This window comes from Rutilus rutilus, assembly GCF_951802725.1.
Source record: "Rutilus rutilus genome assembly, chromosome: 2".
Lineage (NCBI taxonomy): Eukaryota > Metazoa > Chordata > Actinopteri > Cypriniformes > Leuciscidae > Rutilus > Rutilus rutilus.
In genome coordinates, this window is record NC_140210.1 from 50,485,729 (window position 1) to 50,509,116 (window position 23,388).

Genomic DNA, 23,388 nt, shown 5'->3' on the forward strand with positions numbered 1-23,388 from the left:
TTCACACCATGTCTACAATAGTTTAATAAACCCAAACAGCACATAAAGCTGCATTTTACTCATTTATTGTTGAATAAACAATACATTTATAGTTTACATTTATAGTTTTTTTTAATTACATGTTAACGATTTTCATCAATTATGCTCTTGCATAATGAGTCCATCTTAGTTATATGTTGCTGTGTAGGAACAAAAGTGCATCTACATTTTCTGGATTGAGGGTAGAACGCCTCTCCTCTATCAGTCTTCCCGCAACACTGAAGCTACGCTCAGAAGGAGTACTTGTTGCGGGGATAGCTAGCAGCCTCTTGGCAACTGGTACGAGCCCACCTGACATCTCCCGCCAGAAGTCAAGAAGACACTGGAAACGTGTCAACTTAGTGTCACTCATGTATTGCAGCACCAACTGGCGACCATGTGACTCCATATCACCACTGTCCTCCTTCCTCTCCTCCTCTTCTACACAACTTGCAAAGAAGTTATGCACCTCCGTAGCTCCTTGCTCTGGGGGTGGATCTTCAGGAAAAAAGACAGATTCTTATAGAACATTGTCATTTACAATCTAGTTCTTTGTAGTCTAACATACTCAATTGTCTAACACACCTATATTAAACATTACCTATAAGGTAATCCTCACATCTGTCCTGTATGTGTGTGTCACTCTAAATAAATGAAAATAAATTTTTTCATTTGCTCTGCAAATGCTGTTGATGCTAGTGTTATTCACCCTCTTTCTCCACAAGGCCTCTCACTCTCTCCTCTGTCCCTGCCGTTTCTGTGAGTGCTGTCAGGGTGCTGATGACCTCCTCATACTCCTGACCGTTGAGAGTTTTCCTTAAGAAACTCCTCAGGCTAGGAGAGAGAGCTGTGGCTACCTTATGGTACAGGTGGACTTTGCACAGCAAAAACTCCAGTGTTAAATTAACACTCCTGGGAGTGTATATGAGTCCACACTCAAAAGTGTAAAGTGTTAAAATATGAGTGTTAAATTAACACTCAAGAGTGTTAAAGTTAATGAGATAATTAAGTGATTAATTTAGTGATGATTGAGCATTATTGAAGACACCTGATGTTAACAAGCAGAATCACTGAAGGAGGAAATCACTAATTGTAAGTTACCATTAAGGTGATGGGTGTTTGCTTTAGTTGGGCTCTTGACACTTATGTTTACTTTAAATTTTGCTTGTCTGCTGTTATTGATTTATAACAGTCAGATGAACAAAGAGACAATGTGATCTGATGGTGTTGGTTATGTTTTGACACAAACTTATTGAGATGGCTTAACTTGTTAGTTACAGCAGCTCTGTGATTCTACAGCACATGATTTTCAGTATCTTTCATATAATCCAAAAATATTTCATAACCATTGTTCTGAACAAAAGACTTACAAATGAATTTATTTCGAAACACAGACATCAATAATCAGCCTGTGAATCTCAACAATGGTGACAATAATAAAGCATGTTGCAGTCGCTGCCACCAATCACAACTCATTAATGGCTCCCATCATGCATTGCGGTATGAATAAATTATGATCTGAATTGTCTGTGTAATTTACTTTTCCTAATTGAATATTCTGCTCGTCACCATTGTTGAGATGCATAGACTGAATCTTGACGTCTGTGTGTGCCTAAAAGAAAGATTTTTTTTTTTTTCAAAACAACTTTTAAGAAATCCTTTGTATTATATCTAAAATTCTGGATATTTATGCAGATTCACATTTATGCTGTAATCAACAACATAAATCTAAGTCAGAAATAAGGATCTTAATGAGTTCAGTGATCAAGTTCAAATGATGATTGTCATAATATAACCAACACCAGCAGATCACTTTTTCTTTTTGTTCATCGGGCAGTTATAAGATACAACAGCCAAACAAAATCTGAAGTAAATGTATAAGTGTCAAGAGCCCAACTAAAGCAAACACCCATCACCATAACGGTGGCTTACAATTTGTGATTTTCTCCTTCAGTGATTCTGCTTGTTAACATCAGGTGTCTTCAATAATGATCAATCATTACTAAATTAATCACTTAATTAGCTCATTAACTTTAACACTCTTGAGTGTTAATTTAACACTCATATTTTAACACTTTACACTCTTGAGTGTGGACTCATATACACTCCCAGGAGTGTTAATTTAACACTGGAGTTTTTGCTGTGTGAATTTCATCTCCACTGCCTGGGCTAACTTCCCTTTCAGCTAGGGGAGGAGGAGCATGACGATACATGCAACATCATTGCACTGTGCTTATGTTTGCTACTTGAATGACCACCAACTAAATGAAAATCAGAAATGTATTGTATTACCTCTTTTACAATCACACTGTCTCCATCCTGGATCGACAAACCCCTCAGTAGAGTAGCCTTGGTCGGGAGGACAAGGTGAAGGGTAGGTGTCTGATCAGTGGAGAGATGCCTGGTAGCCTCATCGAAAGGTTTCAGGAGTTGGATGATGTCTTCAAGAAGTTCGCAGTCTATGTTGTTGAGGTAACGGAGCTCGTTTCGGCGAAGCAGGATGTCATGCAGCCTCCCAGATCTCAGAGCATCATTAACAGATTGGAGCATTGCTAGTCTGGTATTCCACCTCGTCTCCACAGATTGCTTCAGTGACTGGTCCAGTGCTTTTTGCAACCTAAAATATAAAGAGATTGCACAAGAAAAATGGATGTTACGGTGACATAAATTCCAATTCATTGGCCTCTCTTTTGGTAAAACAACATTTATTAAAAAAAAGAGCTTTATTTAAAATTGAGTAAAAAAAACAAAGACCTGTGCAGGTATAAATTACAGTAGCTTCTTTTTATTTATTTCACTTTAATTTCTTTCAAATTATATAAGCAGCTTTACCAGGAAGACATACAATTGTATGCTATTTTACCCTGCTCTTTTGAAGTGTGTGACAAGGGTCTTTGTGTCCTTAAACAGCTTGATGATGTTTCTGTGCACTGGGTTGACCTCGTCCAAGTGGTCAAATACATGTTTTAAGATTAAGTTGATAGTATGGCCAGCACAGGAGAGTCGGACATAATCCTTGAATGCTGCAACCACATTTGAGCCATTATCTGTTACAAAAGCGGTGTCGTTGCTCAGGATGCCAAATTCCTGTGTGAGGTAAAAAAAAAAAAAAAGATTAAAAAAAGACTAACACAAAAGCTTTGCAAAAAGAAGCCCAGATATAAGAGCATCAAAACAGAATGACTAACGGTCCTGTAACTGAACAGAGAACTTTTCAATAAATGTTTATAACTATATTAGGACAAAACATACAGTGTTTACACATATGCTTAATGCATATCAGCACAGGAGGACACTAAGATATGAAAATATGAAAACTATTTTTAAAAGTTTGAAATTTTTATGAAACGGTTTCCTTAATCTATCAAAAAAGTAAAACTGCCTCCGACACAGAGAGCAGCAAATGCAGCTGCCTGCAACAAACTGATGTGCAGTACAGTAAGGGACAGTGACACACACATGGCTACTGTTGTATTTATTGATATATTTCTCTTATTGTATAATTATTCTTGTAAACATGTTTTTTGTTGTTGTTACTGTTGCACTCTGTTCTCATACTTTTCCCAATTTTATCATTAATTAGCAATATTAATTACATATGCCTTGTGGATAAAGATGATCTGATTTGAGAGACAGACAGACACACGGAGAGAGATACCTGAAGGATTCTCTCCACAGTCCTTCTGATGTGGTCACTGGATTTAACACCTTCCATCTCTCTTGTGGCCAGAATCCGGTTTACCATCTTCCAGTCAAGGATGTAATGCACTGTAACAGTGATGTAGTGTGTGTTGGTCCTTTCCTCTGTCCAAAGGTCTGTGGTTACAGCATGGTCTCTAGTCTGCATGAAAGGAAGAATTATATTTTTAATGGGCCACAAAATATCTTACATGTAAAAAAGATTACCAGTTTAGAATATGGAGATATTATGGCGTTTAAAAATTGTAAGGAAAATCTGGTGTATAGGGTTTAGAATCTATAGATCACAGACTACTGCGTGAGAGGTACAATTTATGTATAAAAATAGTGCAGAGTGACATACCTGACGGAGCTCCTCCATGACCAGCAGTTTTATTTTCTCATACTCCCCTTCTACGTGACGGGAAACTGTGCGTGCACATGGCAGTATGTCTTCCACCTGCACGTTACTTCCATATTTGGCTCCAATGTTGAGCAGCTCCTGTGCTACGTTGGTAAAGCCTTTCCCCTCTACCACAGCAAAGGGTCTGAGATCTTGGCTGCACATGCGAGCAATTTTGTCGGTCAGACGAGACTTGACACCTGACGGCAATTTTCGCTTGATGAACGAAGCGATGCTTGGCTGATTCTTTCCCGAATTTGCCTTGCAAGTGTGCCTCTTCAGACCGCTCGTCCCTGAATCACTTGCGTACTTGACTAAGACTAAGCATGTCTTACAAGCAGCGTACATCGTGCTATCCCCGTCACATTCTACTCTCATAAACTTAATTAATATTTCAGACTTTCCGACCAGTTCTGTGAACTTAATAGACATGTCATTACTTCTGACTTTGCGCTGTAAATCATTTTTTGCCACATCGACTTCTCTGCGGCTGTTATAGCTCCCTCCATCACTGCTCTTTGAATTCCGGCGGGAAGCCGTGACAAAAAGCACTGATGGCTTCTGGGACGGCTGGGTCGTGTAGTTATTTTTTAATTGCGTTACATTGTAGGCGTATTAAAAGGAAACTACAAAATGGTGCATGTACTTTTTTCTTTTTTTGTCGTCTTTGCTATTGGTTGATTCCCGCTCCCGTCTGCTCCCGTTAACCATTTATCCTGTACCGTCCAAATCCCGTGATTAATAGCAAAGATGACTCCCATCCTGCAGGAATCCCACGGGAATCCCGTGACCCGTGGGATTCCCGAAAAAATGTCAGCCTCACTAACCTAACAAGTCAAGTCAAGTCATCTTCATTTATATAGCGCTTTTAACAATGTAGATTGTTTCAAAGCAGTTTTACAGAGATAAACGTATAATTTAAGGTAACAGCAAGAATCTTGCAAGAAAATGTATAAAATTAACTATATTCTTCTTCTTCTTCTTCTTCTTCTTCTTATTATTCTTATTATTTATAAATAATTATTAAATTACTCTCCCAAGTTAAACGTGAGAATTATGTTTTGCAAAAATGACATTAAAAATCCTATAAATAATCGCCGTACACTGTAAAAAAAATCCTAATTTTACAGAAAATAACTGTGATTTTTTGACGATCATTTTCTTTCATTTTAAATTGTAGTCAAAACACTGTAAAATTACAAATAATATCTGTAAAATAAAAATTCAGCTGTTATTTGAGGTATTGTGACATTAATGACAAATTACAGTAATTCACATTTTTTATACAGAAAATTGATTGTATTTTTCATACAGTATTTTTTCTGTTTTCTTAAATTACATAAAAATGTATGTAAAATTACAAATATAATCTGTAATTTAACAGAAACAAAACCGTTGAATGATAAAATGGTCAAATGACTGTCAGCTCCCCAAAAAACTGTAAAACATCCTAAATTAAATAAACTGAAAAACACTGTTATTTTACAGGTATTTCCTGAATAATCACGATCAAAAACCTTCATTGTAAAAAAAATCGTAAAAAAAGGGTCAAATGACTGGCAGCTGCGGCTGCCAAACAAAAACCTTAAAATTAAAGTAAAATATTCTAATTTAAATAAACCGAAAAAACACTGTTATTTCACAGGTATATCCTGCATTATTATGGTCAAACACCTTCATTGTAAGAAAATCGTAAAAAAAGGGTCAAATGACTGGCAGCTGCGGCTGCCAAACAAAAACCATAAAATTAAAGTAAAATATGCTAATTTAAATAAAGTGTAAAAAACTGTAAAATAAATTTGATGTCACCATGATTGAGATCAGTGTCTGCTTTAGTTGGGCTCATGACCCTTGAGTTTTTAACTTTAGTTTTCTCTGGCTGCTTTAACTGTGTATTTGATGCACATTTATTTTAGCATTATATGCTGGAGAAAATATCAGATGACCATGATCACTTATTGGTGATGTTATAATCATCATAAGATGATCTGATTCACTGATATGCCAGTCAAATCTCTGAATATAATAGCTTAGATTACATAATATGTAGATGGATTTTAGCTTTAAACAAAGTCTTTAGATAATGTTAAAATTTATCACATGATCCTTGAATATTGTGGCATCAGTATTATAACCATCTGTAATTGAAAAAAAATATACAGAAAAAGTTTTGAGCTTGTTATATATATTTTTTTTGTAATATAGAGACATCAAGAATCAACATATGAATCTCAACAATGGTGACAACCAACAAAGCCTTTTTGTGACTTTATAGTAGTTCAGATTTCTTTTTCGTTGTCACTATTGTTGCGATTCATACGCTGATTCTTGATGTCTGAGTGAGTCGATATGATCCTATCAAAACATTTTCTGTATAATGACTTCATAAAATCGGAGTATCACAGCACTGCAGGATGTGCTATAGCAGTTTTATCATGCAAAATGAACCACTAAAATGTAACAAGTTAAAGCTTATTACTCTTCTCAGAGTCTCAATGAAGCAGGACATTACATGTTGACTATTATCACTAGAAAGTGAGCAACATCATCTGAGTTTCTCTTGGATTCCCACTATAACAAAGATGCATCAGAGACACACAGTTAAAGCAGCCAGAGAAAACTTAAGTTAAAGTAAAAAAGGTCAAGAGCCCAACTAAAGCAAACACTGATCTCCATCATGGTGACATTAAACTTTATTATTTTCAATAAAGCTTCAACTTCTAAACCTCTGTTAATTCTCAATAAGAATGTTAGTATGAAAGAAATAAAGTCTGGATTGTAATAAGTGAAGATGCTGAGATCCTGATAGTGTTTAATGTTCTGTTGGGGTTTAAAGTGTTTCTGTATGGTGTGTTTCGTGTGTCACCATTGTGTTGAAGAGTAGAGCCTGAGCTTCAGTCCAGGATGAGCAGAGAAACACCGATGATATGCTGCATGTTGCTTTATTTAACAGACAGTAACTGTGTAGTTGCTGATGTAGTGACGTATAGTCACAACAAATCATGCATATAATTAACTGCATGTTTTTCAGTAAAAAAATCAGAAAAAAATGTGAAGTAACTGTGTTTTAACTGTGTGTTTCTGTTAAAAAAGATTAATGAAGATTTCTGTAAAAGTATTTTGCACTTATTTAAATTAGGCTATTTTACATTAATTGTACGGTTTTTGTATGGCAGCCATTGCTGACAGTCATTTGACTGTTTTTTATGGGATTCTTTTACAATGAATGTGTTTGATCGTAATAATTCAGGAAATAGTTGTAAAATAACATTGTTTTTCTATAAAACATTTAAGGAAAATTTCTGTAAACGTTTTTTGCACTTCATTTAAATTAGGATATTTTACTTTATTTTTACGGTTTTTGTTTGGCAGCCGTAGCTGACAGTCATTGACCGTTTTTTTTACGATTTTATTTTTTACAGTGTAGGCAAATGGCAAGGCGCTCGGCTGGGGGAATTGCCAGCCGAAACGATGTGTTCTGCATTATGGTCAGCAGCTTATCAAACTCTGTCTTGTTCAGTCTGAAATAACTCTGAAACAAGACATCGTCAAAACGAAGCTCCTGTACCAAACGGTAGTACTCGCTGTGTGATCTGCGGTACTGGCGTATAGGGTGTACCCAGAACCTATGGCGCCGTCTCCTTCGCATGTAAAGTAGGGTGATAATGACAATCTTTGTTCGATAGTCCATGATGACAACTGACAAACATTGCTGGATACCATTTTATAACCCAGCATTACCTAATTCCAGAATAAAAGCATATTTTACATGCTGATAATTTGTCAGAAGTGCTTTATTTTATTTATTTGATGTTATTAAATTATTTTGCATTCAATCATTTGTTCAGATTGTAGTTCAGCTCTAGTCAATACATTCGCATGTTTTTTTTTATAAACAGTCATTACAGTGGAGTGACTTATTTAAAAACAGCCCTTTTTTGAATCTACGAAATTTTCAAATATCAAATAAGCCGGAAAATGTGTCAGTTGAATGTTTATTTAAACGTTCATAAATTATACCCTTTATTTTTTATTTATTTAGTTACTCATGTGTTTTATTTAGGTCTGTCTTGAACATTTGCTGATGAATTGTTTCATCAGTTTGAACTTTAGATGTTAGATGGCGCTAAAAAAGTACTTGGTTTGCGAACCACCATTAAAAAAAAGAAGAAGAGGAAACGCAAACAAGGTGGAGACATTCGTTTCGGAGGCGTGCTCCACGGTAAATTTATTCACACACCCAAAGTGGAGACGTTACAGCGTTGCCAGCGGCACTGAGCGGAGTTTTGCCGCTGTAGTGGACACGCGCCGTGAGTGGAGTTCACACCAAACGTGAATAGAGCGTCTGGCGCAAGTGATTTCCATGTTAAGTCAATGTAAAGACGCGTTTACGAGCGTCTGGAGGTCCTGCGGCGCGAATGAGGCGTTTAGCACGGCGCGTCTGGCGCGATACGTGCGAGTGATTTGAGGGTGAGATAGAGAGAGAGTCTTTTTTTTATTTTCATGTTGGATTGCATTAGCCTGGTAATACCAAACTCTGCTACTTCGCTTTGCTTCGTAGACAGAGTCGAGCGTTTTCTTTCTCGCGCGGGGGCGCCAATTGTCTGAAGTTTAAAATCATTGGTTACCCGTAAGCCAATCACATAACGTTTGGTTAAGAAGTGTGTTATGCGCTGACTCAGCCGCATTGAACTTCACCTGTAAACACATGTATGATGCGAAAACAAAACCATCGAGTGAAATACCGGACTGAACATGGCTGTGAACGACTTTTGCAGATTATGTGAAGTAAAACTACGCATCCACGGTACAATCAGCGGCTCTCAGCCCGCCCTCTGTTCGTTGATTGGCCGGCTGTTTTGAGGCCGGAGGAAAACTGAAAGACAGGTCGATATCTCAGACTGAGTACAGAAGCGAACTGAAATTGAGCGGAAGTACGAAGTCTGACGTAGTCAGGCTAGGATTGCATAGACGCTCACCTAATTCTGATTAGTCAGAATTCCGTTTAGGCTAAAAATAGGTTTGGCACTTACCGCGGTTTGTAAAGGAACTGCATCTTGAAGTAGCCTACTTTTTAAACAAGGAAATATAGCGGTTTGGTGTGAAACGTTGATGGAGCAGTGAATAGGTTCAGTCCACAGCAAAATTACATGACAAACTTTTTTTTTTTTCTTTTTTTTTTAAATGGCGTTTATCGCATTTTGGAAAATAGCTCTTCAAATGATAGAAACTTCTCACAGCCATGAATAAATAGGTTACCCTGGTGTAAATATAATTTGCCTTTACAATTAACTCAATTACATTCTATCATGATGTATTTATAGTAAACAGTAAATTCTCCGGTGTTAAATTTAACACCGCTCGGTGTTCATATGGGAACCACCAGCAGGGTGTTAAAAGTAACACTGAAGCAGTGTTAGAGTTAATTAGATAATTAAGTGTTTAATTGAGCGATGATTGAGCATTGAAGACACCTGATGATAACGAGCAGAATCACTGAAGAAAAGAGAAACACAAGAACTACAACTGACTTCCGGAGATGAAATTAACTGAAGATAAAAGACGACATTAAATCTGTGAAGATCTCAGCAGAGGAGGATTAAACAACTCTACAAACAGCATTACCAGCTTCACTTATTACCAACTAGTTATTGAGAATTAATAGAGGTGTAGATGTTGATGTTTTATTGGAAATAATATGTTTTAGTAAATTCACCATTATGGTGATCAGTGTTTGCTTTAGTTGGGCAGTTTGACTCTTGGCTTTGCTATGCAAGTTTGTGGTCTTTGTGACAGTGTTTACCAAAACACATACTTTTGTTACAAAGTATGCCAGAAACAAACATGATCAAGTGATGTAGTTTTAACCATCATGAAGTAGAACAATTCACTAATCTCATAAATTGGCAAAAATGGTATTTGGTATTAAAAGATTACTTTTTCACCAATGATGATTTCTCGCCACTGAACAGACATTCTTATTTATTTTTTTTATTTTTTTTGTGAACATTGTTGAGCAAATTATTTAAGACACACACAGACATCAAGAATTGGCATATGAATCTCAATAATGGTGACATGCTTCCTGCAGCAATGCATGCTGGGAGCCACCATATTATAAAACTAATGGCTCCCAGCATGCATTGCAGCATGAAGCATGTAACCATTGTTGTGATTCATAAGCTGATTCTTGATGTCAGTGTGTGTGTTCGGTTTATTTTTTCGCAATGTATTTAAAAGTTAAAATTCAGAATGTTTGATCTTTGAAAAAAATATATATTGATGGTAAAAATCTGTTGATAACAAGTTACTTCTTTTGGTCAGTTATGACATTTGTCAAACTTTTTCTTTATGATGATGATGAAATATACATCATATATTAGTTTATGGTTTTCTTCGTAACACATGATGTGTTTCAGTAAACACTATTATAAAGATAACAATTAACATACATTTTGTTTTATAAATTGTCAAACCACCCAACTAGAGGGAACACTGATCACCATAATGGTGACCAAATATTTTCATCTAAAAATGTGTTCATTCCCAAAAAGAACTTATGTAGATGAATGACAGAAATAAGGTCAAACTAGTTTGTAATAAGAGCGATTTCATGTCTTTTTAGTTGATTTCATCTACAGCTGTGTCCAGAAGTCAGTTGTAGTTCTTTTGTTTCTTTTTTCTTCAGTGATTCTGCTTGTTATCATCAGGTGTCTTCAATAATCGAACAATTATCACTCAATTAATTATTTAATTATCTGATTCACTCTAACACTGCTTCAGTGTTACTTTTAACACCCTGCTGGTGGTTCCCATATGAACACAGAGCGGTGTTAATTTAACACCGGGGAATTTACTGTGTAGGGCTGTTTGTCTTAAACATCTGTTACTGACTGAGTGACATTCAGTGTCTGTTCGATGCAGTGTACAACTGTTTGTTTAGTTTCTTCACTTTAAAAAAAATGAGGAACCACTGCGAAATTCAATATAATTTTGCATTATAATTAAGGTGCTAAACTTCCAGTTCACACAGACTTGAACAACATGTCCTGCGGAAGTTCGAAGGCATTTCCTATCATTATATGAAAGGCGACTTTAATGACATGTAGTATGGACCCATCATGTGCCCATATAAGCCGATAGACACATTTCTATAAAAAAAACATTTGGGTTGGCCAAGCAAGGTCCAAGTGACAGCCCATCAAAAACCTACATGGACATGTTGGCTGGGCTATGCTCATACTCCAGATGGTTTAGGAATGGCAACTGTTTGAGTTCAAGCATGTCATTTTCTTATTTTGGGCTCAAAAGGAAGGTGTGAAGCAAGAGGTTAATATAATTTTGTACGTTATTTTTATGTGTGATTGATTCTCAATGTTTGTGGATGAATCTATTGCAGATAAGAAGAGTACAAGATCAGCTTTTGTACAATGTCACCAATGTAATCGTGAAGGTCTTTTTTACCTAAAAACGGTTGTCTCATGTATCTCATTATTTATGTGAATAATTATGTGATGGATTTTTCTGTATAATGTGTTAATGATTCAGTAGGAAATTATTCAATTAAGTCAGGCTGATGTCTTCAACATCACCATTGGCTGTTGAAGTTTTATAACAATATCTTTAAAGTGCAAGGGGTATATATACAAACATTATCAATTATTATTCATTTCTGCATTTTAGTAAATCATAACGAGACACAACAGTCAAAGATGTCCAGTAGGGGAAACAGACAAAAGAGGAAAAAGAGTTTCCTCTTTCTGAATGAAAAACAGGTTTTTCCACCTCTGGTCATTAATAAACAGTGTTAACCACACAAAGTCCTTCACTGTAAAGCTAAAGTGCTTGTGTTAATGCAGTCAGTCATTCGGTTGCTGTTGATCTGGTGAGCTTCAACACGGTAAGACAAACACACTCTTGCTTAAATGAAACTGATGATTATTTCTATAGATGAAGCTCATATATCACATGATTCCTGACATGAGGAATATCTTCTGTTCATCTAATGATCAGTTCATTTACACACACTGATGTTGTGCATTAATAATCTTCAGATGTGCAAAGATCGTATTAACACTATAAGAGCTGTTTAGGATGATGAACATACACTGTTTATGAGCATATAAGTGATGTTTAATGCTGTATTATAGATAAATGTTATGCTGATGTGGGTCAGAATGGCTCCTCCTCTTCCTCTGATCTTCTTTCTGCTCATGATTCACGGTGAGTCTCTCTTACATTCACATTAGAAACACTGATTTTATTTTATTTTAATTTTAATTTCACTGATTTTTTATTTTATTTATTTTTACTTTTGAAACAGGAAGTTAGGTTGTGTAGCACCAGATCATCATTTTTATGCACCATTTTACTGATGAACCTGAACTGAAAGCCACGAAACTCACGTTTATTTGTCATTTGTTGTATTATTTGATAGAGCAGCATGTTGGTCATGGCTGATTTCTTTGCTATTCTCACTCCTCTGTCTCTGTGTTCATTTCTGCTTTTCTGCAACACCCTCCTTTAAAGCTGATGAAGAACTTCACACTGAGATCCTTCACTGGATTTTAACTTTCACTGCTGGTGTTTTTTTTTTGTTTTTTGTTTTTTTAGGTGCCAGCCACCATCAGCTTTGTTGATAATAATAAAAAAAAAATTATATAAAAGTATTGGCAACAAAATATTTTGTTGTATGAATATCTGAACATGCAATATATCAAAAGAAAGAACAGAACAGAGCCCCTGCTTTAAAGAAAAAGTTTTATTCTAGCTTCATTCATTCTTTTTGAATGTAGGTAAGTTTCATAAAAAGAGCAACATTTTAAACAAAAAGCTGAGAAAATCGTGTTTCATACAAAGACTAACGGGCATAAGCAATAATTGCACACAGTAAATTCCCTGGTGTTAAATTAACACCGCTCGATGTTCATATGGGAACCACCAGCAGTGTGTTAAAAGTAACACTGAAGCAGTGTTAGAGTTAATGAGATAATTAAGTAATTAATTGAGTGATGGTTGTTGGATCACTGAAGAAAAGAGAAACACAAGAACTACAACTGACTTCCATACACAGCTTAGATGAAATCAACTGAAAATACATGAAATCTCTCTTATTACAAACCAGTTTGACCTTATTTCTGTCATTCATCTACAGGAGATCTTTTTGAGAATTAACAGAGTTTTAGATGTTTATGTATTATTGAAAAGGTTTGGTCACCATTATGGTGATCAGTGTTTCTTTTAGTTGTGCAGTTTGAGTTTTTTATGATAGCTGTTGCCTTTGTAACAGTGTTTACTAAAACACACAATTTGTTGCAAATGAAACCATAAACATAGATTATCAGGTGATATATACATTTCATCATCATAAAAAAAAAAGTTTGACTAAAGAAGTCACTTATTATTAATAAAGAATATATATATTTATTTTAACACCAACACTTTTTTTTTTTTTGCCAAAGATTCTGAATTTTAATTTCTAAATACATTTCGAGAAAAGAAAATGTAGTGACACACACACCAACATCAAGAATCAGCATATGAATCTCAACAATGGTGACATGCTGCAATGCATGCTGGGAGCCATTAGTTTTATAATATGGTGGCTCCCAGCATGCATTGCTGCATAAAGCATGTCACCATTGTTGAGATTCAAATGCTAATTCTTGATGTCTATGTGTGTCTAAAATAATTTTCACCACAATGTATTTTTGAAATCTCAATTCGGAATGGCTAATCAGAGGCAAGAAATGTAATAATAACAAATAATCATTTTTGATCAGTTATGAGATTAGTGAATCAATCTACGCCATGATAGTTCAAAATATATCACCTGATCATCTTTGTATTTGGCTTCATTTGTAACAAAAAAGAAAGCGAAAGAAACCTGATATTCTCGGGCCAGCAGTGTCCAAATTTCAATCTTAACTGTTCTATTTCATCAGAAACGATCTGAAACCAGGGCTTTAAGTGTAAAATACCGAACTTGTCCTTTAAACACTAACAGATCTCCCCTATATTAATATTGAGCAAAACACATAAAATAAAACTTAATTGTAACATTTGCTCTCCTTTAACAGTCAGAAGCAAAGCATGCTGGGAACTAGAAATCTGTTGTAACTCATTCCGTGAATGTGTGTGAATTCACATGTATATAGGCACATGTATGTGCAATATATATTTTATATGTATTAATATATATTAGGGCTGGGCGATTTAAATCGCGAGATTGTTATGCGCATCTCGTCAATAAAGCCGGTTCCTTGATTAGTAGTAAATCTCCATCACCTGCTTTCAGATGGAGCGGCATTTAGGGCTGAGGAGATAATTAAGTGATTAATTTAGTGATGATTGAGCATTATTGAAGACACCTGATGTTAACAAGCAGAATCACTGATTGTAAGAAAATCACAAATTGTAAGTTACCATTAAGGTGATGGGTGTTTGCTTTAGTTGGGCTCTAGACCATTATATGTTTACTTTAATATTTACTGTTGTTTGTCTGCTGTTATTGATTTATAACAGTTAAATGAACAAAGTAAAATATTATCTTATAGTGTTGATTATGTTTTGACATAATCATGCTGTAATCTGAAAAAGGAAACTTATTGCGATAGTTTGGTTTAACTTGTTAGCTGCAGTTTAATGATTCTTCAGCCTATGATTATCAGTACTTTACTTATAATTCAAAATATTTAATAAACATTGTTCTGATCAAAACACTTTCAAATGAATTTATTTAGAAACACAGACATCAATAATCAGCCTGTTGGTGCGTTCAAGTCATCTCGTATAGATCGTATTTACGAGTTGAACGCACTTGAACGCCACCACAATGTCGTAAATACCAGTGGGGAGCTCGGGATTTTCTCTAAGCTCTGATCTTTACGAGTTGGGGGCGTGTCAGTGATTAACATGGCGGAATACACAATACGTAAAGGTATTTAGCTGTGATATTGTCAGGCTTTTCTATTAACAGCTAATCGCCAACACAGAATATGATAGTATTATAATATAACAATGCAACATGTAACGATGTGTTGGCAGTGGCTTCATAAATTAATTAAAAACATAAAAATACAAAGTACATCTGATGCACATTTCTTTGTTCTTCATTTTCTAGAACAAGAGTTTAAGAACCTTACTGTATTTCTGTGTAATTAATTAAGAGAAAGTACTCCGCCATTTTGCTCCGACGAAAGTGACTTGAACGCACATGCCGTTATAAGCACGACTTCCCACCTTGTACGTACGAACTTCCCAGGAGGACTTGAACGCACCATGTGAATCTCAACAATGGTGACAATAATAAAGCATGTTGCAGTAGCTGCCACCAATCACAACTCATTAATGGCTCCCATCATGCATTGCGGCATGAATAAATTATGATCTGAATTGTCTATGTAATTTACTTTTCCTAATTGAATATTCTGCTCCTCACCATTGTTGAGATGCATAGACTGAATCTTGACATCTGTGTGTGCCTAAAAGAATGATTTTTTTTTTAAAAAACAACTTTTAAGAAATTCTTTATATTATATGAAAAATTCTGGGCATTTATGCAGATTCACTAACCAACAACATAAATCGAAGTCAGAAAGAAGGATTTTAATGAGTTCAGTGATCAAGTTCAAATGATGATTGTCATAACATAACCAACACAATCAGATCACTTTTTTCTTTGTTCAGCTGGTGATTATAATTCAGAAACAACAGACAAATAAAATCTAAAGTTAATAATATATGGGTCAAGAGCTCAACTAAAGCAACCATTGATCGTCATAACGGTAACTTACAATTTGAGATTTTCTCCTTCAGTGATTCTGCTTGTTATCATCAGGTGTCTTCAATAATGTTCAATCATCACTAAATTAATCACTTAATTATATCATTAACTTAAACACTCTTGAGTGTGGACTCATACACTCCCAGGAGTGTTAATTTAACACTGGAGTTTTTGCTGTATACAAAGAGCCGTAGTTAACTGACAAGCTGAGCCATATCGCATTAATTATCGCTGGCGATACGTCCGCGATATTAATGCGATATGGCTCAGCTTGTCAGTTAACTACGGTTCTTTGTAGTAAATGCCGCTCCATCTGAAAGCAGGTGATGGTGATTTACTACTAATCAAGGAACCGACTTTACTGAAGAGATGCGCATAACAATATCGCGATTTAAATCGCCCAGCCCTAATATATATATAGTAGGGCTGGGCGATTTAAATCGCGATATTGTTATGCGCATCTCGTCAGTAAAGCCGGTTCCTTGATTTAGTAGTAAATCACCATCACCTGCTTTCAGATGAAGCGGCATTCAGTGATGATTGAGCATTATTGAAGACACCTGATGTTAACAAGCAGAATCACTGAAGAAGAAAATCGCAAATTGTAAGTTACCATTAAGGTGATGGGTGTTTTCTTTAGTTGGGCTCTAGACCATTATATGTTTACTTTAATATTTACTGTTGTTTGTCTGCTGTTATTGATTTATAACAGTTAAATGAACAAAGTCAAATGTTATCTTATAGTGTTGGTTATGTTTTGACATAATCATACTGTGATCTGAAAAGTGAAACATATTAAGATAGTTTGGTTTAACTTGTTAGGAGCAGTTTTGTGATTCTTCAACCTATGATTATCAGGACTTTACTTATAATTCAAAATTTTTAATAAACATTGCTCTAATCAAAAAGACGTTCAGACATCAATAATCAGCCTGTGAATCTCAACAATGGTGGTGACAATAATAAAGCATGTTGCAGTGGCTGCCACCAATCACAACTCATTAATGGCTCCCATCATGCATTGCGGTATGAATAAATTATGATCTGAATTGTCTATGTAATTTACTTTTCCTCATTGAATATTCTGCTCCTCACCATTGTTGAGATGCATAGACTGAATCTTGACATCTGTGTGTGCCTAAAAGAATGATTTTTTTTTTTAAACAAGTTTTAAGAAATCCTTTATATCAAAAATTCCGGCCATTTATTCAGATTCACAGTTATGCTGTAAACAACAACATAAATCGAAGTCAGAATGAAGGATCTTAATGAGCTCAGTGATCAAGTTCAAATGATGATTGTCATAATATAATAAACAAAGATCACTTTTTTTTTTCTTTGTTCAACTGGCAGTTCTAACTCAGATACAACCACCAAACAAAATCTAAAGTACACATGAAAGGGTCAGAGCCCAACTAAAGCAACTACCCATCACAATAATGGTAACTTACAATTTGCGATTTTTTCCTTCAGCGATTCTACTTGTTAACATCAGGTGTCTTCAATAATGCTCAATCATCACTAAATTAATCACTTAGTTATCTCATTAACTTAAACACTCTTGAGTGTGGACTCATACACTCCCAGGGGTGTTAATTTAACACTGGAGGTTTTGCTGTATACAAAGAGCCGTAGTTAACTGACAAGCTGAGCCATATCGCATTAAATATCGTTGGCGATACACTGTAAAAAATGAATCATGAGTCTTGTAATTTTCATTAAAAAAATTGAGGTGATCATTAAAAATATTATGTATATTTCATTAAGAAAATTGTGGTTCAGAGTTTACTAGAAAATATTGAGAACATTTCACTAATAAAACCAAGAGATGCATTTTCCTATTTTTTTTAAGGAAACATACACAATTTTAAGGCTTGAATTGAGGAACTGATAAACCTCATAAAATTAAGGAAAAGGGGCTACCTATTTATTTTAAGAGAATTAGCTCATTTATGCGGTTTTATTTAGAGACGCCATTGTTTGTTCCCAGCATGCTTTGCACATGGCTGGAAATGGAGAGTAAATCTTGAAATTAAGTGTTATTTCATGTGTTTTTGAGTAAAGGGAAACATCTGTTAATGTTTAATGTTCAGGTATGTTTGACATTTGAAAGAGTTTCTATTATGTTAAAGTTTTGATCGTTACCATTGTGCAAAAGAGTAGGGCTTATGGTTAGGTTGTGAATAACTGCATTTTTTTAATATTCTGAAGCATATTGTTACATATATGTAGCAATAACTCTGCTAGTGATAGTGCAGTAGCAAGTTTGATTCTGTGCTGTCCTAGCAGCATACAGTCTTTTTATAAAACAATATATCTCAAAGTTAAATATAAACAGGTCATATCCATTCAATTGAGAATAAAAAATACTTCAAATAAAAAAGCACATTTCACTAAATTTTTTTAATTCATTATGTCATAGATTAAATAAATTAGGGCATTTTACATGATTTATTCAGGTAGATTCCATGAATGAAATCAAGCTTTAACTACTCAAAAATATTATGTGTAATATTGTTACCATAATTTTTTAAAGTAAATAGCAGTAACATTTTTTACAGTGTACGTCCGCGATATTGATGTGATTTGGCTCAGCTTGTCAGTTAACTACGGCTCTTTGTAGTAAATGCCGCTCCATCTGAAAGCAGGTGATGGCGATTTACTACTAATCAAGGAACCGGCTTTACTGACGAGATGCGCATAACAATATCGCGATTTAAATCGCCCAGCCCTAATATATAGCCATACAAGGTCAATGCATTTATTGCAGTATATTGAAAAATATAAGCACTAGTTTCCCATATATGGAAATGTATTATGTAATATATTTTGCAGTATATTCCCATTTTTGTTCTGTAAGGGGTAACTGATAAAACAACATTTTCATCAGTATGAATTCTGTGTTTCAGGGGTTTCTAGTGATGATTGGAGAGTGAGTTACAGTCCTTCACGCATCTGTGCACTAAAGGACTCAACAGTGATAATGAACTGCACTTATAAATACCCTACTGGATATAAGATCATGAAAGTGTTCTGGACTAAAACAAAAAATAAAAAGAAAGATGAAGAGTTTCCAGATCTGTCTAAGGACCCTGAATACAGTCAGAGGCTTCAGTATCTGGGAGATAAACAGCAGAACTGCACCGTCAGACTGAGTCATGTGACACTGAAGGATTCACGCATGTACTATTTCAGAATCATCACTGATAAAGACAAATGGCTTGGTAACCCAGGAGTGACTCTTACTGTCACAGGTGACTTTGATGAGGTTTATCTCTTCTTCTGTGCATTATGTTGAATAATAATCAGTGTATGACAGCAGCACTAGATATAATGTGTGTGTTGTGTTCAGATCTTCAGGTGGAGTCTCCTGAGAGAGTGACAGAGGGAGATTCAGTCACTCTGAGATGTAAAAGCAGCTGCGCTCTGACTGACAGAGCAACATTCATCTGGTCCAGAAACTCACAGCCATTAACTGAGAGAAGAGACAGAAACAATGAACTCCTGCTGCAGTCAGTCAGAAGAGAGGATTCAGGCAGATATAGCTGTGCTGTAGACGGACACACTCACATCTCTCCTGCTGTTCAGCTCAATGTCATGTGTGAGTATAAATTTAAGTGTTTATTTTTGAAAAGCAACAAAGCACAGATCAGGTCAGGACTTTGGAAAAAGTTCTGGCAAGATTCTCTCAAAGTTATGAACAAAATTTCTTCCAGTAACATTAATAGAGTGTCTCTTCAACAGTCTTTAATAATGTTCTCAATATTGTAGCAATTTTCTTTTTACTTGTACATTACAGGTGTTTTAAATGCCCTCATAATGTTAACAGAAAACTCGTTTTTGCAGACGCGCCTATACACTGTAAAAAATGTTACTGCTATTTACTTAAAAAAATTATGGTAACAATATTACACATAATATTTTTGAGTAGTTAAAGCTTGATTTCATTCATGGAATCTACCTGAATAAATCATGTAAAACGCCCTAATTTATTTAGTCTATGACACACCATTTTTTAGTGAAAATTTGCTTTTTTATTTGAAGTATTTTTTATTCTCAAAATTGTGTGAAGTTAAGTGAATGGATATGACCTGTTTATATTTAACTTTGAGATATATTGTTTTATAAAAAGGCCGCATACTGCTAGAACAGCACAGAATCAAACTTGTTACTGCACTATCATTAGCAGAGTTATTGCTACATGTATATAACAATATGCTTCATAATATTAAATAAATGCAGTTATTCACAACCTAACCATAAGCCCTACTCTTCTGCACAATGGTAACGATCAAAACTTTAACATAATAGAAACTCTTTCAAATGTCAAACATACCTGAACATTAAACATTAACAGATGTTTCCCTTTACTCAAAAACACATGAAATAACACTTAATTTCAAGATTTACTCTCCATTTCCAGCCATGTGCAAAGCATGCTGGGAACAAACAATGGTGTCTCTAAATAAAACCGCATAAATGAGCTAATTCTCTTAAAATAAATAGGTAGCCCCTTTTCCTTAATTTTATGAGGTTTATCAGTTCCTCAATTCAAGCCTTAAAATTTGTGTATGTTTCCTTAAAAAAAATAGGAAAATGCATCTCTTGGTGTTATTAGTGAAATTTTCTCAATATTTTCAATAAAAACCTAACCACAATTTTCTTAATAAAATATACATAATATTTTTAATGATCACCTCAATTTTTTTAATGAAAATTACAAGACTCATGATTCATTTTTTACAGTGTACCTCGGCGAGATGAAAACATCTCAACTTCTCAGAATGCCGCAAGCGGTGCGCGGGTCATGTGACAAAAAACAACCGACCTTTCTGTAACATCAAAAGCTCGGCCGAACAGCTGATCATAGCTGAACAGGGCGGGTTTTTATTTCTCATCTCCATAAATATATCTAGTAGCCTAGTAAAGCTATTTTCTAATTTTCTAAATAATCTAAAGGATTTCTTAAAAGTTGTTCTGATAAAAGCAAACCTTTCTTTTAGGCACACACAGACATCAAGAATCAGTGTATGAATCTCAACAATGGTGACAAACAGAATATTCAATTAGGGAAAGGAAATTACTAAGACAATTCAGATCATAATTTATTCATACCGCAATGCATGATGGGAGCCATGAATGTGTTTTGATTGGTGGCACCCAGAATGCACTGCAACATGCTTTATTATTGTCACCATTGTTGAGATTCACAGGCTGATTATTGATGTCAGTGTGTCCAAATAAAGTAATTATCAATGTCTTATGATCAGAACAGCTTTTAAGAAACATTTTGGATAATATTGAAAATGATAATAAATCTTTTGCTGTAGATACGCAGGGCTACTGTTATCAACAAGGTAGACATTAGTGATGGGAAGTCCGGTTCTTTTCCGCGAACCGGTTCTTTCGGACAGTTCGTTTCAATGAACCGGTTCAAAAAACCGGTTCACCAGTTCTTTTACGTCATCACGTAATGACGTCAATTCTATCATCCCGGCGTATAAATATACATTCAAATAAAGGCATTTGTAATCATAACTTCAGTTAAATAATGTACTCATCGTCATAATCATCTTGGATAGGTTTCTTACATTTACGTTTTGAAAATGAACCCTGTAGTAGGCCTAAGGCAATGCGCAAACGCGGATGTTTTACATGTCTTAAAGTGAATAAACTGGTCTTCATCATTTTTATTTTATTTGCAATTAAATAAACTTACATTTCGCCGAATTCGGCCCCTCATTCAAGTCATTGGTTCACCCGTGCTCATGTAACAGCACAGCACAGTATAAACACAGCATCAGTTGGCCAAAAGAAAGTTCGGTTCAGAGACGGTGCGATCACGCATGCGCAGTCTCTCCAGCTCATCGGTTCTCCGTATCGAACGCGTCCGAAAGAAACAGTTCACAGTTCTGTACTGGTGATCCGAGAACCGCTGTACCTGTACGTTCGGCAGTGCGCGCATGCTCAATATCAACTGCTCGTGCTCATCACTTCTCTCAGCACAACATGTCTCAGCTCAATGAACTGTTGGATTTACTGGAGTAACATATATGCCTACACAGCAAAAAGTCCAGTGTTAAATTAACTCTCCTGGGAGTTTATATGGCTCCAGAGTCAGTGTTAAAATATGAGTGTTAAATTAACACTCAAGAGTGTTAAAGTTAATGAGCTCATTAAGTGATTAATTGAGTGATGATTGAGCATTATTGAAGACACCTGATGTTAACAAGCAGAATCACCAAAGGAGAAAATCTCATTTTTTAAGACACCGTTATGGAGATCAGTGTTTGATTTAGTTGGGCTCTTGAACCATAAACTGTAAACATTAGATTTTCTTTCGCTGTTGTATCTGAGTTATAACTGCCAGATGAACAAAGAGAAAGATGATCAGATTTTGTTGGTTATGTTTTGACATAATCATAATTTCACCTGAATCACTGATCTCATTTAGAGTCTAATCTATGACTTAAATATATATTGTTGATTACAGCATCACTGATACTACAGCATTAGAACTTTTTTTTCTAACTAGTCTAAAGGATTTCTTAAAAGTTGTTCTGATAAAACAAAATCTTTCTTTTAGGCACACACAGACATCAAGAATCAGTGTATGAATCTCAACTATGGTGACAAACAGAATATTCAATTAGGAAAAGGAAATTAGTAAGACAATTCAGATCATAATTTATTCATACCACAATGCATGATGGGAGCCATGAATGAGTTTTGATTGGTGGCACCCAGAATGCACTGCAACATGCTTTATTATTGTCACCATTGTTGAGATTCACAGGCTGATTATTGATGTCAGTGTGTCTAAATAAAGTACTTTTCTAAGTATTTTTATCAGAACAATTTTTAAGAAATATTTTGGATTATATTGATAATGATAAAAATCATTTGCTGTAGAATCTCAGGCTGCTGTAATCAACAAGGTAAATCTGACTCTCTAAATGAGAGTTGATATTCAGGTCAAATTATGATTATCAAATCACAACCAACACCACCTGATCACCTTTTCTCTTTGTTCATCTGAGAGTTATTACTCAGATACAACAGCCAAACAAAATTTAAAGTTAATGCTTTATGGGTCAAGAGCCCAACTAAAGCAAGCACTCATCACCATAACGGTGTCTTAAAAAATGAGATTTTCTCCTTTGGTGATTCTGCTTGCTAACATCAGGTGTCTTCAATATTGGTCAATTATCACTCAATGAATCACTTAATGAGCTCATTACCTTTAACACTCTTCAGTGTTAATTTAACACTCATATTTTAACACTGACTCTGGAGCCATATAAACTCCCAGGAGAGTTAATTTAACACTGGACTTTTTGCTGTGTACTCCGGGATATTGGTTTATTTTGAGTCGAAGGGACTGTCAGGACTCAGGCATGTCCGAAAGTGAGTAACTTAACTTGTGGATCAGCGCTGACGCAAGACGCGAACTGTTTCGAACGATTCAGTCCGATTTAGTGTACTGGTTCGACCAGTTCACTAA

The 23,388-nt window shown here is 35.3% G+C and overlaps 1 protein-coding gene across 1 annotated transcript in view; it reads left to right on the forward strand.

Moving 5' to 3' along the window:
• Positions 1-12,255: 12,255 nt before the first annotated feature.
• Positions 12,256-23,388, forward strand: part of LOC311283592 (B-cell receptor CD22-like) — a 30,188-nt gene continuing 19,055 nt past the window's right edge. Inside the window, exons 1-3 of the mRNA XM_084398107.1 lie at positions 12,256-12,322; positions 18,794-19,138; positions 19,237-19,485. Coding sequence (XP_084254233.1) covers positions 12,259-12,322; positions 18,794-19,138; positions 19,237-19,485 — 658 coding nt within the window. The 5' untranslated portion in view covers positions 12,256-12,258. The remainder of the gene's footprint in view (positions 12,323-18,793; positions 19,139-19,236; positions 19,486-23,388) is intronic.